The sequence below is a fragment of the Sciurus carolinensis genome, chromosome 3 (assembly GCF_902686445.1).
Source record: "Sciurus carolinensis chromosome 3, mSciCar1.2, whole genome shotgun sequence".
Taxonomy (NCBI): domain Eukaryota; kingdom Metazoa; phylum Chordata; class Mammalia; order Rodentia; family Sciuridae; genus Sciurus; species Sciurus carolinensis.
The window spans coordinates 164994138-165022034 of NC_062215.1; the positions used below are offsets into that span (position 1 = coordinate 164994138).

At 54.5% G+C, this 27897-nt stretch overlaps 1 protein-coding gene across 8 annotated transcripts in view; it reads left to right on the forward strand.

Moving 5' to 3' along the window:
- Speg (striated muscle enriched protein kinase) overlaps positions 1-27897 on the forward strand; it is a 56606-nt gene that overhangs the window by 10068 nt on the left and 18641 nt on the right. For 6 of the 8 annotated variants that reach the window (XM_047543324.1, XM_047543327.1, XM_047543329.1 and 3 more), the window contains 15 exons: positions 2461-3764; positions 5998-6141; positions 6452-6634; positions 16057-16232; positions 16468-16556; positions 17937-18112; positions 20551-20811; positions 21825-21983; positions 22107-22296; positions 22409-22632; positions 25007-25126; positions 25343-25447; positions 26044-26250; positions 26594-26717; positions 26808-26983. In XM_047543324.1, the coding sequence (XP_047399280.1) occupies positions 2461-3764; positions 5998-6141; positions 6452-6634; positions 16057-16232; positions 16468-16556; positions 17937-18112; positions 20551-20811; positions 21825-21983; positions 22107-22296; positions 22409-22632; positions 25007-25126; positions 25343-25447; positions 26044-26250; positions 26594-26717; positions 26808-26983 (3638 nt within the window). Of the gene's footprint in view, positions 1-2460; positions 3765-5997; positions 6142-6451; positions 6635-14837; positions 15188-16056; positions 16233-16467; positions 16557-17936; positions 18113-19452; positions 20239-20550; positions 20812-21824; positions 21984-22106; positions 22297-22408; positions 22633-25006; positions 25127-25342; positions 25448-26043; positions 26251-26593; positions 26718-26807; positions 26984-27897 lie in introns of those variants that run through there. The other 2 variants (XM_047543331.1, XM_047543332.1) reach the window with 2 other exon arrangements.

Genomic DNA, 27897 nt, shown 5'->3' on the forward strand with positions numbered 1-27897 from the left:
TCTGCTCCCACCTGTCCTGGCCCACTGTGCCGTCTCCACGGTCTTATGGACCCCTCTGTCCCTTCCTTGTGTCCTCCAAGAGCTCCAGTTTGTCAGGGGCCCTCTACTGCCTCGCCCATTCAGGCTCCAGTTGTCCCCAGGATCTACCCCCCCCCCCCCCCGGGCCCCCTCCGTGCCTGCTGTCTCAGCAGCTGCTGCCTTTTCATCTCTCTGCACATTCCTGTTCCCATGTGGGCCTTTTTCTGGGAGGAACAGAACCTTTCCGCACAGCAGCTCCCGGGAGAGCAGGGAAGAGCAGGGGAGCAAGCGAGCACCCAGGCGAGAGAAGAGAACGCAAGGTGGTCAGGGGCAAATGGGGCGAGGGGCCTGCAGAAGAAGGAGAACGTGGGCTGTGGGGAGGCCGGGGCGCTGGGAGAGGGAGGGGCTAGAGACAGCAGGCTGGGGTGGAGTGGAGGACCCGAGTGACAGCGCAGGGGGCAGGTGATTATCTTGTGGGAAACATCCAAGGGTGGGATCCAAGGTTGTCCTGGTAGGGGGTGGTAACCTGTGGAGAGAGATTGGAGTGAAGCACTGGAGCCATTTTTGGAGATCTGGGGGCTGGCAGATACTGGAGGGAGTGCTATAGCAGAAGAGGGGAGTGGCTGATGGTAGAGGTAATGGGGGGCATTTGGGGAGCTGAGAGGGGGCCTGATTTGTGATGGGTATGGGTATGGGGGAGGTACCTTAATGGAGCAGAAAGAAGGGGTGGGGGCTGATTCAGAGGTGGTTGAGTGGCTAGTGGTGGGCAGAAGAGAGGCCTGGGTCTGGAACAGGGGCTCCTTTGGCGAATCTCCTTGGTGCTCCTGAACCCTGTACTGCCTCTCCTTTCTTGCCTTTCCCAGGCCCCAGCCAGAGCCTGGAGTTGCTATGGCAACTTCGGAGGAACCCATTTCCTTAGTGTTGTCTGGTAGAGTCTGGCCTGGAGCTCTTGGAGCTGCCGGCAAGAATCCTCTTTTGCTGTCCCCAGTTTCTCTGCAGGCCTCACCCAGTTCTCAGAGGCCATCCCTCAGGGACTCTGCTACCCCTCCCCCAGAGTAGACTACGCCTCCCTGCAGGTGGCTGGCTGAGGCTTTTCTCCCTCCTGGGATTCTCAAGATTACCTCTGTCTCTCCCTGCCCCCAGCCAGGGGTGGGTCTTGCAATGTGGGTGACTGACCAAAGTGGTCTTTTAAAACATCTTTCCACTGAGGCACTCCTAGAACCCCTGGCTGGTACTATCCTATTTCTCTTCCCTTTTGTGTCTCTAGAAACCCAGACAGCTGAAAGGAACAAGGACTTAGAAGTCAGATTCACCTAGGTTTCAACCATAGCACCCTATTTCCTAGCTATGTCACCTTGGGAGGCACTTAATCTGTCTGAAGCCTCAGTTTTTCATCTGTAGATGGGGGTGATATCAGTTCTTGTCTCAAAGGGTTGGGAGGATTAAATGACAATGTATTTGAAGCACTTCGTACATGCCTGGCACATAGTAAGTATTCAGTAAGCCATTTTATATGTTTCCAAGCTCTTGCTAATGTGTCAGGTATGGAATAGATCTCAGAGTCCTTGTCTTGTCAATCTTTATGTTTGACATTCCCCACCACCAAGAGTCCAGATGGGGGAAACTGAGACCTATCTCTTGGGCAGCAAAGTTCTGTTAGATGAGGGGGTATTCTGGGTCGATGGGCTCCTTCTCTCCTCATCTTGCACACTCCCTGTTCAGGCCCACTGGGTAGTTATTTCTGGGTATACCCTTTGGAGGGAACTTCAGTGCTTTTCAGAAGGATTTCTAAGGACTCAAAGTACCTTTCCCAGGGGTACCCAGGATCCAGCTGCTGCCTGCTGTGCCCTACTGGTGGTGGTGTTAGGGATGGGCCAGGTCTACACAGGTCATCACAGGGATGAGCTAGGTCATCACAGGGATGGGGCAGTGTCCTATAAAGTCTTGTGTCTGGTACACAAGGCCAGTGCCCTTCTTCTAGGGGCCATCTTTCTGAGGCTGGGCTGGGCTGTGGGCCAGCTGAGGGCAGGAATGAGTGGGAGGCTGCATTCTCAGAGGGCCCCTTCCCATCCAATCCTCCTGTCTTCCTTCACCACTTCATCTTTGGGTCCTGAGCCTCATTCTTTTCTCTCCCATGCTCAGTTCTGTTCCTGCTGTTCCCAGCTTCCAGGCCTGGGGGGAGGGGGCTGGCCAGAGCCCCTGGGGTTGAGTCTGTACCTGGACCCAGCCACTAGCCCAGTCTTCTGGTGCATGAGCCGCTGGCCTCTCCCCAGCACCTGCTCTGGCTGTGCCCTCCTCCAGGGGGTGGGGGGCAGGAGAATCTGGCCCATGTCACCCCCAAGCCTGCCCAGCATGTCCCACCGCCCAATCCTTGTCACAAGCTGAGAGTCTAGGAGGGGAGGCTCCCTGAATCCTTTACCCCTTTTGGTCTTGGCTCTGCAGCAGCATCCCTCCAAGCGGACTGCACAGGGAGGAAACTGACCTTCAGCCTCTGCCGGCCAGTGAAGCCCCGCGTCCTCGCCCTGCCCCTCCGCCTCCCTCCAAGTCCGCGCTGCTCCCACCACCGTCCCCTCGGGTGGGTAAGAGGGCTCCACCGGGACCCAGCGCCCAACCCCCAGCCACCCCCACATCGCCCCATCGGCGCACTCAGGAACCAGCGCTACCTGAGGACACCACCGCCGAAGAGAAACGAGGGAAAAAGTCCAAGTCGTCGGGGCCCTCGCTGGCGGGTACGACAGAGTCCCGGCCCCAGACGCCACTGAGTGAGGCCTCAGGCCGCTTGTCGGCGCTGGGCCGCTCACCGAGGCTGGTAAGAGCCGGCTCCCGCATCCTGGACAAGTTGCAGTTCTTTGAGGAGCGACGGCGCAGCCTGGAGCGCAGCGACTCACCCCCGGCGCCCCTGCGGCCCTGGGTCCCCTTGCGCAAGGCCCGCTCGCTGGAACAACCCAAGTCCGAAGGCGGCACAGCGTGGGGCACGCCCGGGGCCTCTCAGGAGGAGCTGCAGGCACCGCGGGGCAGTGTGGCAGAGCGGCGCCGCCTGTTTCAGCAGAAAGCAGCCTCGCTGGACGAGCGCACACGACAGCGCAGTCCCGCCTCTGACCTCGAGCTGCGCTTTGCTCAGGAGCTGGGCCGCATACGCCGCTCCACGTCGCGAGAGGAGCTGGTGCGCTCACACGAGTCCCTACGTGCCACGCTGCAGCGTGCCCCATCCCCTCGAGAGCCTGGCGAACCCCCACTCTTCTCCCGGCCCTCTACCCCCAAGACCCCACGGGCTGTGAGCCCCGCCGCCACCCAGCCAACCCCTCCAAGCATTGTGGGCAGATCCATAGAAGAACCTGGGAGGCCCAGAAGCCGTGGGCCTGTGGGCAGGACTGAGCCTGGGGAAGGCCCGCAGCAGGAGGTTAGGCGTCGGGATCAGTTCCCGCTGACCAGGGGCAGAGCCATACAGGAGTGCAGAAGCCCTGTGCCACCCTCCAATGCCGATCTCCCAGAGGCCAGGACGAAAGCCTCCTCCGGTCGGAAGAGGGAGCCCCCAGCGCAGGCAGTGCGCTTCCTGCCTTGGGCCACACCAGGCCTGGAGGGCGCTACTGTGCCCCAAACCTTGGAGAAGAACAGGGCAGGGCCTGAGGCCGAGAAGAGGCTGCGTAGAGGACCAGAGGAGGATGGTCCCTGGGGGCCTTGGGACCGAAGAGGGGGCCGAAGCCAGGGCAAAGGTCGCAGGGTCCGGCCCACCTCTCCTGAACTCGGTAAGGTTGCAGAAAGGGTTGACAGTTGCCCAGACCTGGCTGGGTGGGGATTTGGGGGCAACAAGACTGCCTGGCAGTAGTGAGGGCCTTGCTTGGGAATGGCAGGTTGCTATGAGGGTACTGTTTGTCAGAGAACACACTGACACACGCTCTGGCTGGAGTGAAGGAATGTGAAGGTCCTGCCGTTGGTGAGCTGGAGTGTGAGTGTGTTTGGATGGGAGCCTGAGTGAGCTGAGGAGTGAGCAAAGGCTAGTGCCCACATACCTGCCATAGGTTCCCTAAGGTCCAGTGACCTTCTAGGTTGTTGGATCAAGGACCCACAATGGGAGGAGGCACTGGTGGGAACCTAAGCAACCCCCAGAAACCTCCATCCCTCTGTGGGGTAAAAGAGTAGGTGGTTACAGGCAAGCATTGGGTTAATAAACCCTTTACTCTGCCCTTCCCATCCCAGCACCTTCCACAACCCACCTGTGGCCACTTAGTTCTGACCTAGCCTCCTCTTTCTAGCCTCCTCTCTCCCATACTCAGATCCTGGATTGCTGAACTAGACCCTACACATACCTGTCTGTGTTGTCTTCCTGCATTCCTGGGGTGACGAGCAACATCAGGGACAGGTGCTGCTGCCTCTAACCCTGCCCATCCTGAACCACAACTTGGGGAAGCCATCCTTGACTTGCTCCCACTCCTCACTGCTTTTCAACACTGTGCCTAGGAGACCTTGCCAGTATCTTTCTCACTGTATTTACCACCCTGTATTTTTCTTCATCAAAGTTATTTTGCATTTAAGTATTACCACCTCACAATCTTTAGAGATGATTAGGTTCTAGTCTATCATCCTACTGACAACCATTATTATATACCTGCTATGTCCCAGGTGTTGTGTTAACTAGACTCATAAGGATGTTATTTCATTTAGTCTGTTTGCCAGCTCTGTAGAGTATTGCATGTTATTCCTCCATCTTCCAGATAACATAACTGAGACTCAGAGATTATCTCATTTGCTCAAGATGATATAGGTAGAAAACTGCAAAATTAGGATCCTCACTGCCGTTTTAGCTGCCTACATTGTCCTTTATCTAGTTCATAGAATGTCAGAGTTGGAAAATACCCAGAGAGAACCATGACAGGGGAGTCTCTGTGTGTATGAGTTTCCTGTAAGCAGGGACTATGTCTTATTTCCTGTTGTATTCCAGTACCCATCAGTACTCAATGAGTGAGTGCAGTGTTACTGTCTGAGGAAGGAGGAATGGAGGCTGACCCTCAGAGGCCCATCCAATTCCCCTACTGCTCCCTCTGTGTAATATGGTGCCCTCAGAAATATGACAATTTCCCACGTTACCTTTTGCAGCTATAGTTGCTGCTTGGGTCTTGGGTTGCTGTTAGCTTGTCCTCTGTTTCAACCTTGTATATTCTGTGTCCCCTTGGAGTGCCTTGCACAGAGTCTGCTGTGGCACATGTGATGAATAGTTCTTTTTTGTTTGGTACCGGGGATTGAACTCAGGGTCACTCGACCACTGAGCCACATCTCCAGCCCTATTTTGTATTTTATTTAGAGACAGGATCTCACTGAGTTGCTTAGCACCTCATCCTCGTTGAGACTGGCTTTGAACTCACCATCCTCCTGTCTCAGCCTCCCAAGCTTCTGGGATTATAGGCGTGCACCACTGCACCCAGTGATGAACAGTTCTTGTGAAGATACCTGTCACCTTTAAAAAAAAAAATACTTATCACTGTCAAAAAAAAAAAAAAAAAAAAAGTAAGACCACCCCATGTGTTTAAACTTTTCTGCATACAGCTGGTTTCCTTTTTGTTTCTCTGCCAAGTTGTAATAAAGCCAGCAGGGGAGGGGATCTTACCAGAGGTTGAAGAGTTGAAGCTGCCAATCTTGGACCTTCAGCTTCCAAAACTGTGTGCTAAATAAACCTTTTTTATTTTTACATTAAAGGAAAAAAAAAAGATACCTATCACAGCGCATCTCCATCTTCCTCCAGAAACCAGTACTAACTGTGGTCTCAGCTGCCTTGTCCCGGTGGAGAGCCTTCCTTCTGAATTTTTCTTTTCTCTCTTAGGACATTCATTCAGGAAAGAGACCCTTGGCCCCTTAACCCCTTCCAGAAGCCCTAAACTCTGGGTTTTGGTACTTTCTAAGATGCAGGGCTGCCATCACACTTTCTCCCTGAGTCATTCCCCCAGGGATCATGGTCCCCTCATCTTGTCACCCCTGTGTCTGCAGAGTCTTCAGATGACTCTTATGTGTCCGCTGGAGAAGAGCCCCTGGAGGCCCCGGTGTTTGAGATTCCCCTGCAGAACACGGTGGTAGCCCCAGGGGCTGATGTGCTGCTTAAGTGTATCATCACCGCCAACCCCCCACCCCAAGGTAAGCTGCAGGGCTTGAGGTGGGGAGCATGTGGGACAGGGATGGGGAACTTCCCCTAGAATCCTCTGAGGGAGTGGGTGGGAGGAGAGGAGTTATCCACCGCATGGGGCTGCCCATCTTCAGGGAGATGGCTTAGGACCCCCTACAGAGAAATGGGCCAAGCCTGGGCTTCTGGAGTAAGGGCAGACTCCTCAGAATTCCCCACGGGCAGGAAAAGGAGTGGTTTGAGTCCTGTGTGGGAGAGGTAGGGTGAGGTTTCCCCAGTGAGCCCCTGTGCCGTGGCAAGCTGGTTCTCACTGCTTCTCCACAGTGTCCTGGATCAAGGATGGGTCCACGCTGCGCAGTGAAGGCCGCCTTCTCATCCGGGCTGAGGGCGAGAGGCACACTCTGCTGCTCAGGGAGGCCCAGGTGGCCGACGCCGGGAGCTATATGGCCACGGCCATCAACGAGCTGGGCCAGGCCAGCTGTGCTGCCTCACTGACTGTGAGACCTGGTAGGAAGCCCGTCAAGCCTAGGGGTGGGTGGGAGTGAGCTGTGACCCTTCCCAGTGTATGTGAGGCCATGGGCCCAGACTCCCTTCCCACTTGCAATTGAGAGAGCTCCGGCTCTCAGTCATTCTACACAGTCCCTTCTCTGCAGGCCTCCCTGGAGAGGGCATTTAAAATGCTCCTGTCTTCAGGGCAAGGATCAAATTCCCAAAGCACACCCCAGGCTGGTCAATTCATGAAGTCAGTGACATGCGCCCTCAGACATCCTCTAACCACTATCTTCCTATCACTTCCCTGAACAGGGTCCTGTGGGGAAGGCAAATTGTCTTTGAGTCTGAGAAAAAGAATCTCTCAGCTCAGAGGGCTTAAGATCTACTAGGAGCTTTTGAGGTTATTTTTTTTCTATAGGAAAACCCCACCCCTGTAAAAGAGAGGCTTTCAAGTGCCCCCCGCATCCTGTTGAACCCCAAGCCTTAAAGAAGGTGCAACTGAGAGCACCTTCAGGATGGCAGTACGGAGGCTGCCTTCTTTTCTATTTTTATCGAAGCCCTCACTTGGTGTCAGACTACTTCCTTTGGGTTTCAGTCCCATTTCTTTCTGGTTCAGGCAGGGCTGGATTGGCATCAGTGTGTATGGTGAGTCCCGCTCATCCAAGTGGCTGGACCTGACAGTGTGCCGACCCTGGGTAGTGGGGCAGAAAGAAGAGAGGGTGGCAGGGTGCGTTACAGAAGGGAAAGGCAGAGACTCAACCTGTAATCAAGGGGATTACCATTGGGTGTTCAAACCTAGCTCAGAGGACCTAGGCTGGAGGGCAGCTATGCGCAGATGAATCCAGTTTGGAGAAGAGTCTAGCAGTGGTCAGTGTTCTGGGATATCTGCACTAAGACTGGAGGACCTGGAGGAGGCGGGATTTAGACTGCAGAGGGAGGGGCAGGACATGCCAGGAGGCCAGGAGGGGGAACAGCACGCACTGTTCTTTGCCTTTCTTCCACTTGGTGCTGTAGGACACCAGACGACAGCCCGTGTGCCCTGTCCCAGGGCGTTAGCACTTTCACAATGCAGGAACTCTTGGTGGGGTCTGGCTCTGCCCCTATGCCATGTTAGGTCCTTTGATGGCACCGTATGACTTTGTGGAGCAGGGAGTCTTCATCTTCCTTCACCTCCATGTCCCTCCCAGGAGCCTTGTTCAAGGCTCACTCCCTCTCCTCACCCCTTCCACCTCGCTGAATCATACCCATCGCTCCACTGTGCGCTTCCGTCCTCCCATCACCTCTGGGATCTGGCCTCTGACTCACTCCCCTATTCCCCTTAGGGCCCCAGGCCTGGCTCCAGGACTCCAGTCAATACCTGGCTTGGGCTGAGATTTGGCAAGGGGTGGGGTGGGGGGGTGCCCCAATACAGGCTCAGAGCCATTTGGGAGCCTTTTAAGGTTGAGAAGGCAGCTTGGGGCACGGCAGCTGTCAGCACTTGACAGGGAGTTCTGTGTTTGCCACATTGAATCTCCCCGAGCTTCAGTTTCCTCATTTGTAAACCAGAGATAATTATACCATCCTCACGGATGAAAGCAAATGTGCGAACGAGCTTTATGAACTGTAAAGCTGTAGACAAATGTTAGTTGTTAGCGTTCAGGGATGGCGTTGTGCACACGAACTCAGCTTTCCACGAGGGCCCGGGGAACACCTTACTCTTTCCTGCCCCTTTCTTCAGACTGTCTGTGTCTTGGGGACTCCACCTCTGCCTTTGCAAGGCCTACTAACCCCTGGACCATCCCTATTTTCCAGCCTCTGCGTCCTCAGACTGTCACAGCATCTTTGTGCCTCTTCTGCCCTGGGGAGCCAGAAAACCTTCATCACATCAGTTGGTTACACTAGGCATTGTGAGCAGCCCCCATAAGTCAGGCTGGCTCCAGGGCCCTTGGACCCAGGGGCTGGCATGCTGGTCCAGACTCAGCGGTGGTTGTAATGAAGCAAACTGATTTTCTTACCCTACAAGGCACTGTTTGGTCCAGAGTAGCTGGATGGGAGCCACTGGACCCAGAGAGCGGCTGGAGTGGGTGGAACCAGAGGTGGCACAGACATTTGGCAAGGGAGGGGGTCCCAGGCCTGGAGTCTCTAGGCAGTGGTTGGGTCTAGGGACAGTGTCCAGCTGTGGGGGTGTGGGGAGCAGGTGGAGGGAGAGAGTGGGTAGTGTCTTGTGGGAAGAGGCCTGTATAGAGCCACTGTCCTTTCTTACTACCTCCCCACCCCCACTCCCAATACCATGGAAACAAGGGCTGACTGCCCAGTGTGCTCCTGGGGTGCCCACCCCAGTAGGGCCTGCTTTCGAGAGCCCACAGATTTTGATTCCTGTTTAGGAACCGTGGTAACCAGGGAATGGGCAACTAGAAAATGCAACCCATCCCCAGCCCCGGGTCCCTCCCACCCACTGAATAACTGTCTGAAGCTAGGGAGTGAATGGGGAAGGGTGGCTTGTGAGTGTCAGAAGTGTGCTTAACTGAAGTGAAGCCTTCTCTGCTGCTGCTACATCTAGTACATGAGAATTTATTGCGTACCACCAGTGCCAGGTGCTCCATCTCTGTTTAGAGAGTTCATGTACTTTTTCCAAATCCTTTTATGTCTATTTCCTTAATCTACACTGTACCATATATATATATCCCTTGAAGGGACCCATAACAGGTGGTGATATTTCCATTTTACAGATGGAAAGACAGACCTATGGAGACCTTAATGACAGAGCTAGTACCAGGCCAGCAGCCTTTATTGGCTTAAACGGTCTGCCTGGGAGTGTTATAAATTCTAAGAGACTTACAGTACAAATAATCCACATGAATAAATTTAGTATGAATAGCAGATAAAAAAATAATAGCACTCAGGCTGGGGTTGTGGCTCAGTAGTAGAGTGCTCACCTAGCAGGCATGAGGCCCTGGGTTCGATCCTCAATACCTCATAAAAATAAGATAAAGGTATTGTGTCCACCTACAACTAAAAAAAACCCAAAATGTTTTTAAAAAATAATAGCACTAATTAGCATTTACTGAGCACAGTTGATTGGGTAATCATATTCAGTTCATCCCTGTGAGGTAGGTTCTATTATTATGCCCAGGTTATAGATGAGGAAACTGAGACTGGGAAAGCTATCACAAGTTGCTTTAGACCAGTGCTGATCAATAGGCCTTCTCATGATAGTGGAAGTGTTCTGTATCTGTCCAGTGTGGTAACCACTAGCCTCATGTGGTTGTTGAACATTTGAAATTCGGCTAGTACAACTGAGGAACTGAATTTTTTGTTGGGGGTGGGGTGCTAGAGATTGAACCCAGGGTCTCACGCATGCTAGGCAAGTGTTCTGCCACTGGGCCACTCCTCCAGCTGGAACTGGATTTTTCATAACCATTGCATTTTTACTGTATGCATTTCGATAGTTTCAGTATCCTTATTAGATACTGAATCCTAGGAGCATAGGTCCAGTTGGAGGCTTGAGGCATGCTTTGAGGTGCCTTCTCAGGGTCTCCCAAGTAGACACACCTAACCACTACACTGTCCTGCCCCCTTTCCTGTTACTCTGAAGAGGTTCAGGGTTAAAACTTGTGGGGAGGGGACTGCTCGGGCCTCTGTGGGTGGGTCGATTGGAGGTTTCCTCTACTTCCTCAGTTCATTCCCTGCCTCCATCAAGGCTGTGATTCTGTTTCCTCTCACGCCTAGAGAGAGCATACCTGGCTCTGCCCCACTGTGGGCTTGGACATGAGGCCTTTCTGGTGCAAGTCAGGAGGAAGGAGGTCACGGGGGCTCCACCCGCCCCAGCCTCCATTCCACGGCCCCATTCCACAGCCCACGGCCCTCCCCTCAGGCACAGGTCTCATGTATTTGAGCCCAAGGCCTCTTCCCTTGACCTTCATGGCATCTCTCTCATCTGGGCTACATACTCCATAAGACTTGTGAAGCTGTGTGATGAGGACGAGTTGGCTGCAGATGTTTGTACTGGAGATGTGGCTTGTCAAGGCTTCTTCTGGTCCTGCTCATGATCAGCACTATCACAACAGAAAAGAGGCTGTTTATTGGCAGCCATGAATGTAAAAGACAAGGAATCACATCATACCACCAAATTTTACACCCCTCTTCTGCTGCCCCAGGTCCCTGGCCATTGCTGCATGGTTGCAGGGTCTCCCTGGTGATGACAGTGGCTGTAGATGGAAGGGATCTTGGAAAGCCACATGACCCCTGTTGTCCATGAGGATGGGGGTCTGGACAACACCTGAAAAAGCAGGATGGCATGATTCATTCAACCAGACTCGGCCTCTCCTCCCGGTTCCTGTCTGCCAGTTGTGCCCCATGGGCCAACTCCCCAAGGCACTTACCTAGAATGGAGCTTATCACTCCCAGCCTGTCACAAGAGCAGAAACCCAATTTACCCTGGGTGCAAACTCTTCATCTAACCTGGAGCAACCCAACGTAATCATATGTGAGAAATTCAGCCTGGCTAGGTCAGGCTGACCATGTGAAATTTCCGCCAGTGCTTCATACGCTTTAAACCAAACCTGAAACAGCCTCAGCCTAACCCTTCTTCTTGTCTGGGAGAGACAGTCATGTCAGCACCCTCTGGAAATTCCACCTCTTGTCAGCCCATGCCTTCCTTTCTTCTCACTTTCCTGTGGTGGGATCACTATAGCAGCTATTTCAAGAAATGCCCACAGAGACCAGGTGTAATGGCACATACCTGTAATCCCAGTGACTCAGGAGACTGAGGCAGAGGATCATAAGTTCATGGTCAGCCTGGGTAAGTTAGTAATGAGCCTATCTCAAAATGAAAAATAAAAACGTGCTGGGAAGTGGTAGAGCACCCTGGGTTCAATCCCTAGTGCAAAAAAAGAAAAAAAAAAAAAAAAAAAGAGGAGGAGGAAGGAGAAGGAGATCACCCGTGGAGAACCTACAGGTAGAGGACAGGGTTTGAAGGGCCAGGCCACAGCAAAATGCTGGCCATCATTTCCAAAGATGGCCAAGAGAAGCTCCTCAAAAATCATAGGGAGCTTCTCTTGGCCTTCAGAGTAAAGGCCACATGCTTTAAGCTGGCATCCACCTTCTGGATCCTTAGGGCCCAAGAGGGCAGAGGCCTAAAGATGCCTGAGAGAGGCAGGAGGTAGCAAAGGTACCTGCTTTCATGACGTGATGCCCACCTTTTGTCCTTCGACTGTCATCTGTCATCAGTTGAGCTACTGGCCTCTGTGCCTGTACTTTTTCCTCTGAGCATTTGTTCAAGCAGGTTTACCTTCATGGTCTGCTTTTCCCTTCTCCCTGCTTAAACCAAGCTCTTAATTCAGTACCACCTCTTCTCTCAGTTACCTCTTTTTCCCTAAGCCAAAAGTCATCACCAGCTGTCTGTCCTCTTATCTGCTCCCCTCTTGCCACCTCGTCATTCTTTCCTGCTTGCTATTCTAGTCATCTGTGTATCTGACTTGTCTTTGCTACCAGCCAAAGGCACCTGAGGACATGACCATGCCTTCTGCACTCCTTAGCCCTTGCAGTCACACTGGGAGGCACTCCTGGACAGCTAGGGGCTATGTAGAGCTTGAGGACTAAGTGTCAGGCAACAGTGGGGGACAGAGAGCCCAAGAGACTCCAAGCCCTGGGAGCAACCTGGGTAATACAGAGGTTAGGCAGGACATACAGCTGCAGGGTGTAATGAGACTCAGCCTAAGAGTGGCAGTTGGGATGGCAGAGTTCTCAAAGTATAGTCCCCAAACCAGCAGCATCAACATCCCTTTGGGAATGCATTAAGAAATGCAGACCATAGGCCCCAGACCAGATCTACTGAATTCAAAACTGGGGCTGGTTCCCAGCAGCCCATGGTCTAAGGAACCCTCCAGGTGATTCCAGTGCACAGTAAACTTTGGAACCGACTGCCAACCTGGGTGCAATGGTGCATGCCTATGTTCCTAATGACTCAGGAGGCTGAGGCAGGAGGATCTGAAGCTCAAAGCCAGCCTCTACAACTTAGCAAGACCCTGTCTCAAAATAAAAAATAAAAAGGGCTAGGGATGGGCTCAGTGGTTAAGTGGCCCTGGGTTCAATTAAAATAAATAAATTAATTAATTAATAAAGCACTGCGAGAGAGAAAGAGAGAGAGAGAGAGAAAGAGAAAGAAAAAGAAAGAGAAAACTGGCTTAAGATGAGAGGCCAGCTGGTACAGTGGGAAGTACACGGGCTGTGGAGTCAGACCTCATCTATTCAAACCCCTGCTCTGAAGTTGGATGGCCAAGTGTGTGGGGACTTAGTGAAACTACCTCCTAGGGTTGTCCTCCTCCCATGAGGATTGGCAGTGGTCCCTACACTTTCATGTGCATAATAATCACCTGGGGTGTTTTTGAAAAATGTGATTTCCTGACCTCCCATTTCAGGAAGTCTAATTTTGTAGGCTGGGCAAGACCCAAGAGTTTATTTCAAAACAAGACCCCAGGTAGTCCTGGTGTGGGTGGCTCAGGATCATTCTGAGATAAAGGGCCTTATGTGATGCCTTTCATGTGCTGGATACTGGCAGTGGTGGTTGCAGCTATCTCTGTGGTGAGACTGTATAGCAGAGGACATTGGAAACAGTTGGGTTGTCGGGACCAGCAGGATGCTCTGGTCTGGGGAGGGGCAGTTCCTTTATTTGCAGTTTACCCAACACCAGTGTTTTCATGAAATATTTGACCCAGAGGTTGTGTTGAAAGAGCAGATCTGGGCATAGGGTCAGCACAGGGGTGGAAGGCAAATGTGAAGGGGTGATTCTTCTGTGGCATGGTGAGTATATGTCTCTGAGGTTTGTGGGGAGCACCCACTCCCCACTTTCTGGCTAGTGTAACTATGTCTCCCACAGTGAGAGCTGGGCTTGTAGGTAGAGCGGGACTGGAATGTTAGGGACTAGTCACAAAGGTGATTTTGACCATAGGGCCAGTAACATCTGGTACCAGAACCTGGTGTGGAGCCCCAGGATCCTCCATCAGTCTCCTTGGACATGCAGTTTGGGGGTATGTCAGGGAGAGACCGCTCTCTTGTCTCAAAAAGGCTTAGTTCTGCTTCTCTGGTGCCTGAGCCTCCTGCCTGGGCCACACTGACTGTCTCTCTCTCAGAGAGGCTGAAGGAGTGGAGCTCACTCTGGCTGGATGCCCCCTGGCACTATTCCCCCAGTGACCACCAGGGGCCGCTGAAGCCCCTGAAAACCTTGCCATTCCAGCATAAATCTCCCTCTCCTTCCCTGGGAGGCACCTCAGCACTGTCCAGCGGAGTGGTGACCCTGGAGCAGGACTCCCAACTCCATGGAGGGGAGACAGACCTCCAGGGGCTGTGCCTGTGATCTCATGATCTGAGTGTCAGCTGGGAGCCAAACCTTCAGCACCAAGTGCCATTCTGACTTCCCTCCCACACCCTACCTCAAGACAGCCTGCCTGAATGGTGGCCCCCCTCCTTCTTCATGGGCAATGCTGGGAAACACAGGTCATAGCTTGGGAATGTGGCCCTGGGTGGGGGTGAGGGGATAGGAGGAGGAAGAAGGACATGTGACCCCTGCTCAGCAACCCCTTCTCTCTGGCTCAGTTTCCAAGTCCCTTCCCCAACCCAGATGCAAAGGGGTGCTAGTTAGGAGGGTTATTGGGGAAGCAGCCCCCACTGTCCTCATCCTTGTTCCCAGTGAGGCTGATGGGTAAAGGCAGGTTGCCAAAAAGTATCCCAAAAGAGCCTGCTGGGAGGGTGGAGTGCAGGCCTAGGTCCTGGGGTGGCTGCTGGGTCAGATCTGCCATGGCTGTCTTGGGGAAACAAACATGGGGCTCTGGAACCCCTCAAATTGAGAAGGGGCATCTCTGGGAAGGAGGGTAAAGATCTCACAGTTCTCTGATCCTCCATGCCAGAGAATGTAGGGTGTGCTTGGCTCTTTAGTATTTGAGGCTGATTGGAGCCTCAGGCTGGGGAGCCTGGTGGTTTGGTCAAGGCAGGGGCCAGCACAGGGCCATTGCCATCGGCACCTCCTTTCATGGACTTGTGGACATTAATGGATCATACAAAGGTCTTGAATGCCACAGTGCAGTGCCGCCCCACCCCCATCTTCCTCTGGGGACAGAGGCCCCCATACCTGGAGTCCAGCCCCATGGAGGGGCTCTGCTCTTGTCAGTGTCCAGAGCTGTAAGGAGAGGAAAGGCAGACTGCTGCCTGGGAATGAGCAGGCGGCTAAATTCAGCTGGGCTGGCTCTGCTCCTCCCTCTCCTCCCCCTCCACTCCAGGCCAGGCTGCCTGTGTGCTCAGCAGGCGCCACCTACCCAGCCCACCACCTTCCCAGCCCAGCCTGCCTGACAGCCACCCAGCCTCTCACTAGCTACCCCCACCTCTGTCCCCTCCAGGCTCCTTCCCCTCCCCCAGGGCCCGTTCAGTGCTGGGCCTCCCCTGGGTCTGCCTAGTGAGTGGGGCTGGGCAGGCTGGGCTTCATCCAGCTCCCTGGGGAGCCAAGGCAGGGTGGGCAGTGGGCAAGCAGCAGGAGGGCCTGGTGCCAGGGCAGAGCCTTCGGAAAGGTGCAGGCTGGGGTCCGTGCGCAGTCTCAGGGTGAGTTGGGGTACAGCCCTACTGGGGGCTTGGGGTAGGGGAACCAGGAGGAGGGGCCAGGGGGCTGTGGCAGATTCATGTCTGTATTTGGCAGTCGGGTAGAAGCCAGCTCAGTGAGGCTGGGCCCCCAGCCAGTTGCGGGGGAGGGCGTCAGGGCCCTGGGGACACCCCTCCCCCAAGGCAGACTCAAGTCCCCCTCCTCTTCCCCAGGCTGAGCTGCCCTTTTCTGTGGATCTCTCTAACTCTGCTTTCCCATCCCCTGAGAGATTTGGGGTCCCCATGCTCTAGGGCTAGGGCTAACAGGTGCCCCTGGGATTTCTGTGGCAGGAAGCTGAGAAGGGAGGGGGAAGGGCAGACTGGACAGTGCCGCCTCATTGGCCCTGGACTGAGGTCAATGGAGCTTGTCTGGGGTGTGTGTTCCTCTGCTCTAAGCCCAGCTCACCTAAGAAGCAAGTGTCTTGGCTTTGCTGCTTTGGGGTCCCAGAGGTGTATATCACCTGCTTTTAGAGCATGTGATTGGTAGCTTGAGTCCCTACTCTATGCCAGGATATGGATTCCCTGTTCCAGTGGAATTCTGGGTCTCTCGCAAGGCCCAGGAGCAGCCCCTCTGCTGGCTGAATCCTTTACATTAGGCCATTTCCAATGACCCCCTTCCCAGGGGTTCAGTCTTGAGGCAGAGATGGCAGAGGAGGAATCAGGAGCTCAGAGGGAGGAAGTGTCTGGGCAAGGTCACACAGCAAGCCAGCAGAGACCAGGAGTAAAGTCAGGGCAGGGCCCACAGGAATGGCCTCAACCAGGCTCTGGGACATTTCCAGCCAGCTGTCTCTCTGCCGCTCCCTCTCCTGGCATCCTCTCTGTCTCTCTTCCAGGAGGGTCCACATCCCCTTTCAGCAGCCCCATCACCTCTGACGAGGAGTACCTGAGTCCCCCAGAGGAGTTCCCAGAGCCTGGGGAGACTTGGCCTGGAACCCCCACCATGAAGCTCAGTCCCAGCCAGAACCGCCGTTCTTCAGACACTGGCTCCAAGGCGCCCCCCACGTTCAAGGTCAGATTTCTGAGGCTGGTGTCCAGGTCCCTGTGGTCCTCCATCCCTTTGTGTCCCCCTTGCCCTTCGGGTCATGCTTAGGCTACAGGAGGACCTGGAACTTTGCCCTGTTAACCCTTCTTAGCCAGCCTCAGTCAGACTGGTATGGAAGAGCCACTGTCCGGGATCTCCCGCTCCCCAGGAATCACTGCTGTGCTCCGCCTGTCATCCCTGACACTTTGGGGTTCCCCTTTAGGTCTCCCTCATGGACCAGTCAGTCAGAGAAGGACAAGATGTCATCATGAGCATCCGCGTACAGGGGGAACCAAAGCCTGTGGTCTCCTGGTAAGTAGGAGCCACACACACCACACAGCAGTGCCCCCAGCCCCAGCTGGGCCCAGCGAGCTGGCTTTGGAGAAAGGGAGCGGAACCTTGGGGGCCTTCCCCAGGTCTTGTTCTGGGTACAGCAGTACCGCTCACCAGCATACCCTGCCCCTTGTCCTGGTGCTCTCCCTTGTGGGGAGAGGTTTCAATAATGAATGGTTTCTTGTCTTCCCACTTGAGACGAAGGGCTAGGGAGTCCTCTCAGCCCTGAAAGAAGGCTGCCCACCCTTACCCCATCAGTGAATGGCAGGGTAACTTTTGAGGGTCATTCTCTTCCCAGCCTGGTGCTGGACCCAGTCATTACAATTTGTTTCTGAACTGCCCAGACCCAGAGTTAAATGTGGGTCTCAGCTGGGATGCTTGGAACAGCCATTACTCAGCATGTTTTTCTATTGGTTTTCAATTCTCTTTTTCATTTTTAATTGATTGGCTGGTTTCCTCTGTGATTTTTAAAAATATTGTAAGTTCTTTTGTATCCCTTTTGGGAAGTGGGAGAGCTATCTTTCTGTTATAGAAAAATAAAAGTAAGACACAGGGAAATTTAAGGAATATTAAGAGCTAAATGAGCCAAGTGTGTTAGTGCACGCCTATAATCCCAGCTACTTGGGAAGCTGAGGCAAGAGGATCTCAAGTTTGAGGCCAGGCTTGGCAATTTAGAGAAACTCTGCTTCAAAATAAAATTTAAGAAAGAACTGGGGCTCGGCTCAGTGGTGCATGCCTGTAATCCCAGCAGCTTGGGAGGCCAAGACAGGAGGATCAAGAGTTTGAAGGTGGCCTCAGCAATTTAGCGAGGCCCTAAGCAACTCAGCAAGACCTATTTCTAAATGTTTCTAAATAAAATATAAAAAAGGGCTGGGAATATGGCTCAGTGGTTAAGCACCCTTGAGTTCAATTCCCCTGGTACCAAAAAAAAGAAAGGACTGTGGATATAGCTCAGTGCTAGACTGCTTTCCTATCAAATGTGAGTCTCTGGGTTCAATTTGTAATATTGCAATAAAACAAAAACAATAAACCACTAAATCACATGGTTCTACTCCAGGTAAAGTGGGTTTGGTGAAGGGAGAGATCAACTGATGGGGTAAGGGTGGGCAGCCTTCTTTCAGGGCTGAGAGGACCCCCTGGCCATTTGTCTGAGATGGTCTGAAAGTTCTTGGAGCGGGTGGGAAGGTAGAATCAGGGTGAAAACTTAGCTCTGATCACTGTCTGTGATCAGTGGGACAGACTTAGGGAATGATGAATAGCATGGGGGAGAAGATCCACGTTTGACTCTGCAGCCCCACTTTGCTGAGCATGCAGGTCAGGACCCCGGGCTCTGCGATTAAGTTGTAACCTCTATATCAGGCTAAGAAACCGCCAGCCTGTGCGCCCAGACCAAAGGCGCTTTGCGGAGGAGGCCGAGGGTGGGCTGTGTCGGCTGCGGATACTGGCTGCTGAGCGAGGTGACGCTGGCTTCTACACCTGCAAAGCAGTCAATGAATATGGCGCCCGGCAGTGCGAGGCCCGCCTGGAGGTCCGAGGTGAGAGCCCCACACTCTGATGAAGGCCTGACCTGGTCCTGTCCCCTACCTGCTGACAGCTTTCACACAATCTCAGCTACAGTATACCACACTGAAAGGGCTGTGGAGGTACCCTAGTCTGAGTACTTATATTGTAGTGGAGTAAACTGAAGCTCAGAGAGAAGAAGCAACTTGGCCAAGGTCACACAGCAAATTGTCCCACTCTCAGCTTGCTACACAGTTCTGCCTTGCCCAGTTTCCATCATGAGAGCCCCGGGCATTAGCCAGAGACCTGCTTCTTGCAGCTGACCACTCTCCCTCTGTGCCCTTCTGAGCCTGGGTCACTCTGCTCTGCCCAGGCTCTCCCTCCCACCCTCTCTGCTCTCCTCTTCCCCCTTGCTCTCCCTACTTACCCCATCACTGTGTAGGAGCTCTTGTGGTTGAGGGGAGAATCTAGTGTCTGGACCCGTTCGGAGGGGCCCTTGGTGTGAAATGGCCATGGTGCATCGCAGGGACCTCGGGTGCCAGGACATGCAGAGCCCTGATATGTGGAGAGTGGGGCTGGGCCCCCAGAGTTGGAGACATAAGGCAGGGGCCTCGTGGGCTGTGGGGTGACAGGTTCTAGCTAGGCTGCCCTCTGAAGGCTGCTGTTTTCCTTCCCTTGGGTTGCTGTTTGCCTGGCCTCCCACCTCACCATGTCCTGTGATGGCTCAGGACCAGCAACCTCACCCTACTCCTTATTCAGCCATTGTCCTTCCTCCCTACAAGACTCAGTCCCTTATACCCTGGCAGAGGCCATCTTTGGGAATGTCCCAAGACACACCCCCAGGCATCCACTGGACCCCAGACCCTACCACTCATGGCCCCTCCGCCAGCCTTATCTGCCTCACCTCCCTGGTGCCTCTCATTCCTATGGTTGCCACCTGTTTGGTTCTAAATTCTTCAGCGCCCCCTACCCTGGCCTGCTCCTTCTCCAGATTCTGGCGCTGCCTTGCTTCTCTGTGTTAACCCATGTCTTGGTGCCTCTCTTTTTGGATTCCTCCCAACATCCTGCAGGCTTTGGGGTGTTCCTGATGCCCGCGAATGCCTCTCCCCTGGCTGCTCAGGGTCTCTGCCTGCCTAGGAACCCTGGGGACTTGGCCTCTGGCTAGCCACTGGTCCTCCCACCCCTGGGCTGACCTTGGGGGAGCTGAACATAGCTGTGCTCCCTAGAGTGTTAGAGGCAGCTCCATAGCTAGAAGGGTCCTAGCCAGGTCTGTGCGCCTGTGCGTGCATGTGTGTGTGTGTGTGTGTGTGCGCGTGCGCGTGTGTGTGCTGCACTAACCTGCCGCTTGCTGACTGAGGTTTTTGTCTGTACACAGGCGAGTGAGCTCAGGGGGCCACCTGCGCTCCCCGCCGCTACCCTCCGAGCCGCGCCCCTGTCTCAGGCACCTCTCGGACCTCGCTGTGTTTCACTGCCTCCTGCCCACAGACCCAGCCGGCCTGCAGGCCCGGACCCATCCCAGCCTCCCCTCCCCTCCCCAGCCAATGCAGCACCCTGGGGTAGCCGCTGGGCCCCTGGGGACCCTCCCTCCCCAAGTAAACATGTGGCTGTGCAGGTCAGGAGGCCCCTAAATGGACTGAGTGCTGGGAAGGGGGGCATGAGGATTATCAAGCCCTCCCACACTTGTCCCATGAGGACCACCAAGTGAATGCATGTGCTACGCTGCTACAGGCCTCTGTCTGTCCATCTGTTTGTCTGTCTGTGTGTCTGTGACAGTCAGGGAAAGATACCTCTGAGCTGGAGTGGGATGAGACAGAACAGGAGAGGACAGGACATGGCATCCACAGGATGGAGGGGCCCAGAGGGGCAGGGGTTGTTGACAGGGGACTCACTGGGAGCAGGGCCGGGCATTAACCATTCCAGAAATGGATTTCAATGGCACAACACTTTCTATTCCATAAGAGACCAAAAGCCAGAGACCCTGGGGCTGAGCCCTGACCCTAGCAGGTGTAGGGCCCAGTGGGGACTCCCTCCTTCACAGTCAGGGTGGGGTGCTCTGTCTGGGAATGGGGGAGTCAGCCAGGCTTCGCACAGGAGCAGGGCCATTTGTTGGGGTGGAGGTATCTGGAAACACTATTTCTTAGGTCAAATAAAGTCCGGTTTGTGGCCAGCTGGTGTGCCGTGTCTTCTTTTCTGCCGCCGTCACCGCCACCACATGCCCTTTTGATCCCCCTTCTCAGTTCCCTCTTGCCTTTCATGACTTTCCCCTCCCTGGGCCAACTTGGGGGGCCATCTGAAGGCCAGGTCTAGGAGCTCCTTGCTGTCCTGGCTGGGTGGGCGGACTTTCCCTGTCTCCAGAGGAACAAAATGCATCTCTCTCTCTGTGTCTGTCTCTCTGTGTGCGTGTGTGTGTCTGTCTCCCTCACCCCGTGTGTCTCTGCTCTGTGTGTGCCCCCTGTGGCTACCTTCCCCCCAGCACACCCTGAAAGCCGGTCCCTGGCCGTGCTGGCCCCACTGCAGGACGTGAACGTGGGGGCCGGGGAGATGGCGCTGTTTGAGTGCCTGGTGGCAGGTCCTGCTGACGTGGAGGTGGACTGGCTGTGCCGTGGCCGCCTACTGCAGCCTGCACTGCTCAAATGCAAGATGCATTTCGATGGCCGCAAATGCAAGCTGCTGCTCACCTCTGTTCATGAGGACGACAGTGGAGTCTACACTTGCAAGCTCAGCACAGCCAAAGGTAACTTGCTCAGGCCCTAGGGCTGCTGTGGGCACCAGACCTGGGGGTGAGAGGTGGAGGGGAGAGAGCTCGGCGCAAAATAAAATGCCTAGGAAACAAAATAAAATGCCTGGGGGAAGTGTGGTGGGTGGGAGATAGTACAGGACTCAAAACAGTGACAGTTCAAATAGTATCTGGCACAGAAAGGGTGACTCCTGTGTCCACTGAGACGAGTGAGCAGATCCAGACTTGTGCTCCCATTCTTGTCCTGCAAGTTCCCAACCGTATGTCTTTGGACAAGCCACTTCCTCTGTTTGAACTTTAGGCTATTCATCTGTAAAAAGGGATCATGCTAAGACCTACTTCCGAGGAGGAGGATGTGAAGAACAGCACTGTGCTGTCTTGGGGGCACCTAATAAATGCCAGTGGTCGTGTTATTGATGTCCTCTCCGACCTGGTCCCCAGCTCATGTGAAGAGCAGAGATGATGGCACCTGCCTCATCGGGTTGTGAGTGAGGTGTAGGCTCACCTCACACCGTCCTGTAAAGTGAAGTGGGAGGGTCTTAGCAAGCAGGAGGCAGCATCAGGTCAGTGTAGGGACTGTTAACTCTCTTCCAGAAGATTCTATACTGGGGTGTAGAGTGGGGCCAGGGGCATCTGCTGGGCATGGGACAGGTGGGAGGTAGTGTGGGGTGAGAGTTCTGAGAGTGGGGGAAGTTGGAGAGGCAGTGGGCTTGCTTTTTAGGACCTCTCACAACCCAACTGCTTCATCCTTCATGGGCAGAGTGAGGTAAGAGGGAACACTGGACCAGGCTCTGGCTTTTATGGAGTCCCCAACCTGCCATAACAGCCTGCTGCCCATCCTTGCTGACCTCTACCCTCCTGAGAAAGCCTGGCAAATGGATCTCTGCCCACTGCCTCACCCCCAGCCTTGTACCCAGAACTTCTGTAGGGCTCTGCCCAGGTTCCCTAAAGAGGTGAGGTGCCTTGGCCTCTGTGGCCTTCAATGGCCTAATGCTGCCTCTCCCCTTCAGATGAACTGACCTGCAGCGCCCGGCTGACCGTGCGGCCCTCACTGGCACCCTTGTTCACCCGACTGCTGGAAGACGTGGAGGTGCTAGAGGGCCGTGCTGCCCGCTTCGACTGCAAGATCAGCGGCACCCCACCACCGTCTGTTATCTGGACTCATTTTGGTATGCAGCCCCCTTGCTATGCAGATATTGGGAGATCCCAAGGGCCCAGAGCAGGATGGAGTGTATACAGAAGGCAGGGCTGCTGCTATACCTGCTCTGCACGCTTGCCCTTCCCACCCCCAGGTCGCCAGGTGGAGGAGAGTGAGAACGTGCGGCTGCGGCAGGATGGAGGGCTGCACTCACTGCACATTGCCCACGTGGGCAGCGAGGACGAAGGGCTCTATGCAGTTAGTGCGACCAACACCCACGGCCAGGCTAACTGCTCAGCCCAGCTGTATGTAGAGGAGCCTCGGACAGCCGCCTCAGGCCCCAGGTACCCCCGGGGCTCCAGTGCTGTCAGTGCTCCTGGCGCTGCCTCTGAGGAGCCCCCACCCTGCACTGGGGGGAGAGCCCTGTACCTGTGGGCAACCCTGTGGTTCTTACAGCTCAAAGCTGGAGAAGATGCCGTCCATCCCTGAGGAGCCAGAACAGGGCGAGCTGGAGCGGCTGTCCATTCCTGACTTCCTGCGGCCACTGCAGGACCTGGAAGTGGGACTGGCCAAGGAGGCCATGCTAGAGTGCCAGGTGACCGGTCTGCCCTATCCCACCATCAGCTGGTTCCACAATGGCCACCGCATCCAAAGCAGTGATGACCGGCGCATGACACAGTGTACGTGTCCAGGAAGGGACCCTTGTGGCACCCTCTTGGCTTGCAGGGCCCTCCTTTCAACCCACCCTCCCTCAGGGCCTTCCCTTTTCTAGCTCCACCAGTGATGTAGTCTCTGGCAAAGGGGGCCCCCAGGGCTGTGAGGTCATTGTGTCCCTTCTTGATCCCACACAGTGTCCATCTGTTGAGTCACCCCCTAACAGTCAGCCCTGTTAGCACTTGCGACAGGCGGTACAGCCTGCTGCTGACCAGCACATTGTCAAACCCATCTGTGCCTCAGTCTCCTCCTCTGTAATTGGGTTGCTACGAGAATTATATCAGTTCTTAGTGTAAAGCACTAAGGGCCATGCTGGGCAGACAGCATGTGGCAGGCAGCTGCTCCACCTCACCAGCTGCACCCTTGTGGCCACGCTCCTCACCGTTGACAAAGCACATGCTTCCTGTGAAGTTTCAGAGAAAGGGCCGGGGTGGGCAGCATCTGGCAGGAAAGGGAGGCTTGGTCCTGGTTTATTAACAAATAGCAAGCAAGGCAGAGGAGGTAGGGGAAACAGAGGGCCCTGTTGAATTGGTGTCCTCTAGGCTTGAGATATTTTCCCAAGGGAGCACTTCCATTCCATCCTTGAAGGATCCTGATTCTCATGTGAGGTCCGCCTGCCTCCTTAAATTGTGCCCATACTGTCACCCTTGATGGATTCCTCCTACAGTCACAAGTGAGCAAAGTCCTCTTACTAAGTACTTTCTGAGTTCTAAAGACCTGATGTGTATGATCTTACCTTGTCCCAGGCTTGCAAGGCAGGCACTATTAGCCCTGTTTATAGATGGGAAAACTGAGGCTTTCAAAGGTACAGAGACTTGCTCAAAGACAAGTAAGGACTGCCTGACTTGTGCCCATCTCCTAAAGGATGCTCCCAATCACCATGTCCCACTCTCTTGACTCCACCCTTACCCCATCTCCAGTGCCACAGCTGTGGCTCTGGCCTTTCCACTCAGTTCCCCTCCTGTGGCTCTTATGGCTCAGCCACAGGCCTCCCTATCTCCCCATCTGCTTTGAGTCGGTGGGTGGGTGGGTGTCTGTCTCAGGATCTGAGCTTGCATCTCTGCTTCTGCCTGAATCTGGGGTCACTAGCAGCTTCTGGCTTTGCTTCCCTTATAAATAGTGTCAGCAGAGATAAATGAGTGGGTGACTGTTCTATGCAGAGATAACCACTAAGAGAAGGGAGGGGTGTTTGGGGACATTCCTGACATGAAGGAGGATAGTGCAGGCCTCCTCCTCTCTGTGTCCTAGCCAGAGACAGCCTCCTTAACATTCAGGGAGCAGAGTGTAAGGAAAGAGCTTTGGAAGAGATGAAACTAAGTTCAAGCCATGGCTTCATCACTTATTAGCTGTGTGACCTTGGGCAAGTCAATTAATGTCTCTGACCTCATTAGTAAGTGGGATAATTTCATAGAGTTGTTGAAAGTATTAGGATGGGAAAAACATGTCAAGTACCTGGCATAGGCTAGACACCCAGTAGAAGACTTATTATAATTCATAATATAACTTGTATTTGGTACTTACTGCATGTGAAGCATTGGGTTCTGGGTAGGACAAGCAGATCTGGACAAAAGCAGCCCAATCTTTAAAGAGACAGACTGGATAGGAGCTGTGGCTCGTGGAAGTAAAGAGGAAGAACCCTGCAAAGCACTGTAGGCCTGGTGCCTGGTGATGCACGCCCAGCCATGTGCCACAGAAAGTGTGTCATGGCGCAGGGAAGAGGGCAAGGGCATGGCGGGGTAGGCTTCGTGGAGCTGCATTCACTAGAACTGTGTCTCAAGGAGAAGAAAAGCCTTCGGTCAGAGGAGAACATTCCAAGAGGGAGGAATTTTGTGAGCAAAAACATAGAGATGGAATTCCTGTGGCCTGTTCAGGGACCTGATGGTCTGTCAGGGTCAAGGCATGGAGGAGCAGCAGGGGACCTGGCTGGAAGGGAGTTTGGACTGGAGGGTTTTCCTGGGGCTCTGCCCTGCGGATGGAGAAGAGGGGACTGGACAAGGAGCCTAGGAGCAAAACCGTGTCAGAGCTTTGACCTGGAGGTTGTGACCCTGTAGAGGTGAGGGAATGAGGAAGCAGTCAACAGGAGTAAGGACCCCAGAGGGTGCCCCAGTGTGGGAGGAAGATGCAGAATTACTGGGCATGAAGTGCTGAGGAGCAGCAAGAAGGGCCAGCACTGCTGGCTTCGGCCACATGAAGGACATACTTCTTCTGCCTCCCCTGTCTGTCCCTACTTGCCTCCTCCCTGTAGTGGGTAGCATGAGTGGCCAGGCCTGGGGTGGCATGGTTCATTCCTCGAAGCATCCTCCTAGCTTAGCCCACATGTCACTGTCCCTCCCCCACCAGACAGGGATGTACATCGCCTGGTGTTCCCTGCTGTGGGACCTCAGCATGCTGGCGTCTACAAGAGTGTCATTGCTAACAAGCTGGGCAAAGCTGCCTGCTATGCACACCTCTATGTCACAGGTAAGGCACCCTCCTGGCAGCTGCACCCATAGTGGGACCTCCAGCACCACCTGGGGACTGAGGGAGGGAGTGGCCTCCGCCAGTTTCCCTTGGGTTCCCTGGGAACCTTCTGGCCTTGCTCCTGCCCCTGGTCCCCAGACTCATGCCCTGAAACTCAGTGATTCTGTGATGCTCTTGGGCCAAAGGACCCATGAGCCTCCAACCTGTGGCTTTCAGATGTGGTTCCAGGTCCCCCGGATGGTGCCCCACAGGTGGTGGCTGTGACTGGGAGGATGGTCACGCTCACATGGAACCCCCCCAGGAGTCTGGACATGGCCATCGGTGGGTCAGGGCTGTGCAGGGCTCTGGGTGGGGATGGGGGTAGGCAGGGAAGGCCCAGGCAGGGATACCAAAGAAGCCAGGCCCTCCAGAGTGTGGTGGGAGGCGGAAGTGCTGGAGTGCTGGGAGTGAAGCAGGAGCGCCTCTGCTGCTTCTCCCCGCAGTGGGTGAGGCCCTGGCTCCAGGCCCTCGCTCAGGAGAGGAGGCGTGGGGCATCACTACATCCTTGCCCTTCTCAGAGGGACTGGGTGCCTGGGTCATGATCCTGTGGATGGTCCCTCTTGCCCTTGTCCAGGATCTCTTCCTGGTCAGTTTCCTTACCTCAGGTAGCAAGGATTTGGGATACAAGTCCAGGGCAAGTGGAATGCTAGCCCCCTTCATCCACATCTGACGGGGCTGACAACTGGTAGCTTATTGACTTTAAGGCTGGCCCAGGCAGTGAGTAAGCAAGAGCAGAGGGAGGCGGGCCGGAAACCTCAGGGGGAGCTGAGGCATGTGCTCAGAGAAGACCAGTGATGAGCTCCAGGGTCCTGAGCAGGCTGGATGAGGAGGCACAGTGTCCTTGCGACATCAGCCTCTAGCAACTGCCTCCCCTCCAGACCCAGACTGTCTGACGTACACGGTGCAGCACCAGGTGCTGGGCTCAGACCAGTGGACAGCACTGGCCACAGGTCTGCGGGAGCCCAGGTGGGTGGCCACAGGGCTGCGGAAGGGGCTCCAGCATGTCTTCCGGGTCCTCAGCACCACCGGCAAGAGCAGCAGCAAGCCCTCAGCCCCCTCAGAGCCCACGCAGCTGCTGGAGCGTGGTGAGCAGGGTACTCCCAAGGGCAGGGGTGAGGGGCCCTGTGGTGGAGGCTAAGGGGCTGGTGTAGACTGGATAACCATGGGAGGAACACTGTGACTGAGTGGGATCCTGGCCCATCAGTGACAGCATGGCAAAGGGACAAAGCTAAGGCTCTGGGGTCAGACAAGCTGCAGTCTAGCCCTGGCTCTGCTGCTTCCTGGATGTGTTCCCTGGACAGTAGACTAAACCTCTCTGAGCCTCAGCTTCCTCATCAACTCAGGTGATGATTGGGGGTGGGAGAGGAGCGGTGGGCGTTGAGGTCTCAGCATCAGCCCAGTACGGAACCTGTGCTCTCCTTCTCCTAGGCCCACCCCTGGAGGAGGCCCCTGCTGTGCTGGACAAACCAGACATCGTGTATGTGGTAGAGGGACAGCCCGCTCACGTCACCATCACCTTCAACCATGTGGAGGCCCAGGTCGTCTGGAGGAGGTAGGACTCCCCGCCTGCTCATCCATTCCGCACATGCAATAGCCCAGCCCCAGCCTGGCCTAGGAGGACCTCCTGTCATGTGTCCCTTAGCTGCCGAGGGGCCCTCCTGGAGGCACGGACAGGTGTGTATGAGCTCAGCCAGCCGGATGATGACCAATACTGTCTTCGGATCTGCCGGGTGAGCCGCCGGGATGTGGGGTCACTCACCTGCACTGCCCGCAACCGCCATGGCACGCAAGCCTGCTCGGTCACACTGGAGCTGGCAGGTGGGTGACAACAGGCATTCTTCCCATTCCTCCCTCTGAAGCACACCCACCTGCCCCTGGTGGGGATCACATCCCATGTCCTCCCTCTCAGACTTGCACATCTAATGGTAGTAAGAACATCAGTAGTAGTAATAATAGCAGTAATAATACTAATAAAATACTGATTGGGCACCTAGCATGTGCCAGGATTGGTATTTAGTGTTTTACACATATTACCTCTTTTAATATGTATAACAAGCTTGTGCAATGGGGTTGGTTATTATCCCCAGTTCACAGATGAGGAAACTGAGGCTCAAAGAGTGCTAACTAACCTGGCCCAAGGTCACACTACCTGGTAAATGCAGGAGCTGGGTTCAAGTGTGGATGTCAGACTCCAAAGCCTGTGAGTGTTCCCGGCTCCTATTCTAAATGTAACAGGAAAGAGATCTCAGCTATAACAAGAATGGGAAGACTGAGTTGATAAAAACAAACAAAAGCCGCTGAGTGCAGCTTATCGCCTGACTCCCATCTCTGAGGCTCCTGGCTGCCTTTTTGCACAAGGTTGTTTGACAGGGCCTCCCAACCTTCACAGCAAGGCCCCTTTCTATAATTTCTCCTTTAAGGATGTAGCCTCTTAAGCTGTAGCATGCATTAAGTAGTAATTGTTCTGTTTTCCGGTTTGATAATTAACTCCAGACATCTGTAACTGCCACTCAGAACTTCAGATCCACATGAGCCGAACAGTGCTACCTGCTGAGTGATATAATTCCAGTCAAAAGCAAAGGAAGTGACATGTTAGTTAGCACAGGCCATCTATAGGCAAATGGACATTTTCCAGTGCTTTAAAACAATCACTGACATTCACCTGAAACTTTCTGGTGCTTTGACCTTGAGAGACTGCGCCCCCACCTGGCCCATCTGGGGACCAGATACCT